Here is a 4,857-nt window from a genome sequence, read left to right as displayed (position 1 = left end):
TCTCATCAGCTTGTGGGCGCCACCGCCGTCCGGCAGCCAGGTAACAGGTCAGGGGTGAAATATTCCACTAGGATATTCCGGATATTCCACTAGGATGAAACTACACTGGTTTTACAACTGGCCTCTAAAGGCAATTCTTGGGTGTTGTATGTACGTTTAGTGTCTGGTGTATGTGTTTTATGCATTATGATTGGGTTACACTATGCTATTACATCAGTGAATTCATATAGTGTGCGTGTGTATCATCCCATTGAAAAGATGTGTAGCAGGCATAAGAATGGTTGTGTGTGCTAAAACATGGCCACTACATGATGTTTCTGTCACATGTCATTATACATAAGACTGGCTGCTTTGCATCCTCATCTCTGTGTCCATTACAGAGACACAACTGGAGTGGCGCCGCATGGCTTGGTCCCATCAATTTGCACTGATGCTCCCTCCCATACCACCCCTGCCTCTTACAGCTTCCCCCCAACACACAATTCCAAATCAACCCCTAGCCCCTACTACTCCTCTCTGTCCCTAGTCCCTAGCACTGCCCTAGCACTCTACCTCCTTTCCTTCTACACCCTTCTTTCCACCCCCCCACCCACCCACCGTGCCTTCCAGAGCTCTGATTGGCTGTCTCTTATTGTGTTTTCGTTGGGTCATTCTTCGCAGGCGGGACCGGGCAGGCAGCGGCCCACAGTCTGTGATGTCATCACACGCGCCACCCTGACTCTCCATCAACCCCCATCTCTGACTGTGGTGTAAGTGAGACCAGACTCCACAGAGAGAGAGACACCGAGTTAGAGAGAGAGGAGACGTAGCGCGAGAGACCGGGAGAGAGAGACGGCAAGATGGAGACCTGGAGAGAGAGACGGCAAGAGGAGGACCGAGAAGGGGAGAGAGAGAGAGAGACAACCGAGGACCTAGCAAGACGAGGACAGACCTAGACCTAGCGAAGAGTCAGCCGAGACCTAGCGAGAGAGACAGACCGAGAACCTAGCGTGAGAGAGAGAACCTTGCATGAGAGAGAGACCCAGAGCGAGAGAGAGAGAGACCCAGAGCGAAGAGAGGAGAGACCCAGAGCGAAAAAAAGGAGAGAGAGACCCAGAGCGACGAGAAAGGAAGAGACCAGAGCGAGAGAGAGAGAGAACCCAGAGCGAGAGAAGAGAGGACCCAGAGCGAGAGAGAGAGAGACCCAGAAGCGAGAGAGAGAGAGACCAGAGCGAGAGAAGAGAGACCCAGAGCGAGAGAGAGAGAGAGAGACCAGAGCGAGAGAGACCCAGAGCGAGAGAGACCCAGAGCGAGAGAGACCCAGAGCGAGAGAGGACCCAGAGCGAGAGAGACCCAGAGAGAGCGAGAGAGACCCAGAGCGAGAGAGACCCAGGAGAGAGAGAGAGAGAGAGGGGAGACCCAGAGCGAGAAAGAGAGAGAGAGACCCAGAGCGAGGAGGACCAGAGCGAGAGAAGAGACCCAGAGCGAGAGAGAGAGAGAAGACCCCAGACGGAGAGAGAGAGAGAGAGAGACCCCAGAGCGAGAGAGAGAGAGAGATGAGGAGGAGGAGAGACCCAGAGCGAGAGAGAGAGAGAGACCCAGAGACGAGAGAGAGAGAGAGACCCAGAGCGAGAGAGAGAGGAGGACCCCAGAGAGAGAGAGAGACAGAGAGAGAGACCCAGAGCGAGAGAGAGAAGAGAGAACCCAGAGCGAGAGAGAGAGAGACCCAGACGCGAGAGAGCAGAGAGAGACCCAGAGCGAGAGAGAGAGAGAGGAACCATCTCTCTCTTAGAGCGAGGGACCCAGAGCGAAGAACGGCAAGAAAGAGAGAGGCAGCGTGAGAAACCTAGACTGGGAGAGACCTAGTGAGGGAAAAACGGTGAAAGAGAGCCAGCATGAGAGAGAGACAGAGAGGGAGAGAAACCGAGAGAAAGACCTAGAGCGAGAGACACCTAGGGACCCAGAGCGAGAGAGGGACCCAGAGCGAGAGAGGGACCCAGAGCGAGACTGAGAGAGATCACAGAGCAAGGGACGGCAAGAAAGAGAGAGAGGCAGCGTGAGAGACCTAGAGAGAGGAGAAACCTAGTGAGGGAAAGACGGCGAGAGAGAGAGATATCTAGAGTGAGAGAGACAGCAATCTAGGAAACCGAGAGAAAGAGCGAGAGGGACCTAGAGCGAGAGGGGCCTACTGGGAGAGACCTAGTGAGGGAAAGATGGCGAGAGCGAGACAGTGACCTAGCGAGAGACCTAGAGAGAATGATGGCGAGAGAGAGGCAGCATGAGAGAGAGACCGAGAGAAAGACCTAGAGCAAGAGGGAGCGAGAGGGACCTAGGCGAGCCAGCGAGAGGGACCTAGAGAGAGAGAGACGGCCGGCGAGAAAGCGATGGAACGCACCATAGCGTGAGTGTAGAGCTAGCTAGTGGCCATTCACCTCAGTGTACTGCTCAGTCTTCCAGTGAAGTTAGTCTGTACTAACCTTATCTAAAACTGGACCTACCATAGAGTCTTTTTGAGAACACAGATCACTCCTAGAGCAATGACTTGAGAGACCACCTCTGCTATAGAATGTTATATCTGCTAAAAAGTTTAGGGTCATGTAGAATCTTCATAGAACATTTTCAGACGATGCGTTGTTTTGTGTTTTACATGAAATGTATTTAATAGACGGGATCAAGGTGTGTGTGTGAGCACACAGTGTGTTTGTGTGTGTCTCGACTGATTCCATGACATGGACCTGTCACACAGACGTCGCGGCCATGACACTCACTCTGTCTCTCCCCCTCTTCCTCCTCCTCTTCTCCCTTCTCACCACTCGCTCTCTGGAAATGTCACCTTTTTATCTTGTCCCCCGCCCGCCCGCCCCTCCTTTATTTACACCTTTTACCACTCTTTCTTTCTCTGCTTTTCTCTCTCGGCTGTTCTTTCCTCCCACCAGACTTGACCAGCAGACCCCGTAGCCCCCCCCAGCCTCCTCCTCCACCCCTGCCCCCCGGCCGGCCGCCACCCCCAACCCCACCCCAGGAACGAGGGAACGAGACCGAGCTGGGAGGAGGTGGAGGAGGAACTGCAGCAACTGCAGGAGGAGGGGAAGGAGCGGAGGACTGGGAGGAGAGGGAAGCTCCTCTTCGCCAACTGGAGGGGGTGGAGGGCGAAGAGCGGGAAGGAGGGAGGGCAAGAGCCATTGACAACCAGTACTCCTTCTTCTGAGGAGGGAGGGGGGTGTTTGTGCGAAAGGGAGAGTGGAGGAGGCGGGAGTCATAGCCATTCATAACCAGTATTTGTATTTTATTACGAGACTGTGAGGGGAAGGGGTTAGAAGGATGTACTAACACTATTAAAACACAAGCATTCTGGGAGATTTAGCAAGATGGAGAGAAAGAGAAAACGGTGAAAGAGAAGAGAGAGGGATGGGAGCACCTTACAACACTAAGTACAGGTACACTAATGTTTAGCGAGATAAGCTTTTTTGCCGGTACACCTCTTGGTACGCTTTTTGTAGACTTTTGAATCCATTTATGGATGTAGGTAGTGAGAGATCCTCTGAACCCAGCAGTACCATACCTCAATATCCTGCAGACATTCTAATGGCCAACAGTACACTTACACAGAGGTAGAGATGCAGGACAACCATATACTTACAAGGTGGCAAAGAGACTAGGCTAGAACTGGCAGGCAGGATACATATACCTCAGTCACTCTTTCAACCTCACTCTTTCTCTCCGTCTCTTTTTCTCTCCACTCATTTTCTGGTTTTCTTTAATGGTAGAGAAGTGGCCAGAGGTAGAGAGAGCGATTATATCTATCCTTCAGATAAAAAAATAAAAWWWWRTTTATTATTGATAATAATGATATGATTAACAATAATGATAAAGGAAATAATGATGATGGTCGGAAATAATAGTATTAATTTTATTTTTAAAATGCCTTTTATTGTATGTTGTTTACTCCATGTAATGCGTAACACTTGTTCCTGCCCCCATTCGGTTATTTCAGTTGAAATTTGTTTGCCTTTTTTAAATATTCCTAAGCCTCATACTCAGTCTTTCCCTCACGCTCATACAGTCCTCTCCTCCTGGACCTCATCCAAATTTAATTTTAATGTGCAGAAATAGAAAATAAGATAAATATAATGGGGGGGGGGGGACATTTTTCTACTTGTGCCTTTCTTTGTTGTCACCTCTGTCGTACTCCTTCAACCTGTGCCTGGGTTGTGTGGCCATGTCTGTCTTTCTGCCATTCAGTTCAGTGCCTCTTTCTTTCTCTTTGTATCCCCCCTCCTTCCTCTCTTTGTTTATACCTTCACTTCTTCTGTTTGTCCTCTACTCCGAGCTTTGTCATCTTTTACACATCTTACCCCCATCCCCCTGTTCACCCTTTTCAAATGTTGATCTCTATTTGTGCCTTTCTGTCTCTGTCGCTCTCTCTTTTGCTGGGACCTTGTGTTGACGGTGGGCAGGGTTTTGTCCAACCTGTGTGGTTAGTTTCAGGTACTACATTGAATTAAATGATAATATGATATAATATAATTATACTGAAACATTTTGGCCTCGTGTGTTGTTGCTTTGGTTCACTGTTATTGTTTCTTACTGAATAAAGGGGAAGGATGTAAAGGAATGTTACAGTAATTCTTGCAGTTTTGTGTTGCCACAAAGTCCAATGGCTATGTCATAAAAATTCATGAAAACAAAAATTAGTTTTTGGGTCATATTTTAAAGTTAGGCATATGGTTAGCAATCTGGTTAAGGTTCGGGTTAGATTTAAAATCAAATTTTAAGAAGATACATTTCAGATATAGGCGGGGTTTGGCTGGAAACTAGTGATGACCGCAGTTTTGGGGTCTGTTTATCGCGTGCACGTTCTTAATTTGTGAATGCGCA

The 4,857-nt window shown here is 49.2% G+C and overlaps 1 protein-coding gene across 1 annotated transcript in view; it reads left to right on the top strand.

Annotated features, from left to right (window-relative positions):
- sh2b1 (SH2B adaptor protein 1) overlaps window positions 1-3,187 on the top strand; it is a 16,529-nt gene extending 13,342 nt beyond the window's left edge. Inside the window, exons 11-12 of the mRNA XM_070449715.1 lie at window positions 10-40; window positions 2,916-3,187. Coding sequence (XP_070305816.1) covers window positions 10-40; window positions 2,916-3,187 — 303 coding nt within the window. The remainder of the gene's footprint in view (window positions 1-9; window positions 41-2,915) is intronic.
- The last annotated feature ends 1,670 nt before the right edge of the window (window positions 3,188-4,857 follow it).

This window comes from Salvelinus sp. IW2-2015, linkage group LG20 (genome assembly GCF_002910315.2).
Source record: "Salvelinus sp. IW2-2015 linkage group LG20, ASM291031v2, whole genome shotgun sequence".
Classification (NCBI taxonomy): Eukaryota; Metazoa; Chordata; class Actinopteri; order Salmoniformes; family Salmonidae; genus Salvelinus; species Salvelinus sp. IW2-2015.
This window is presented reverse-complemented; position numbering and strand designations above follow the sequence as displayed.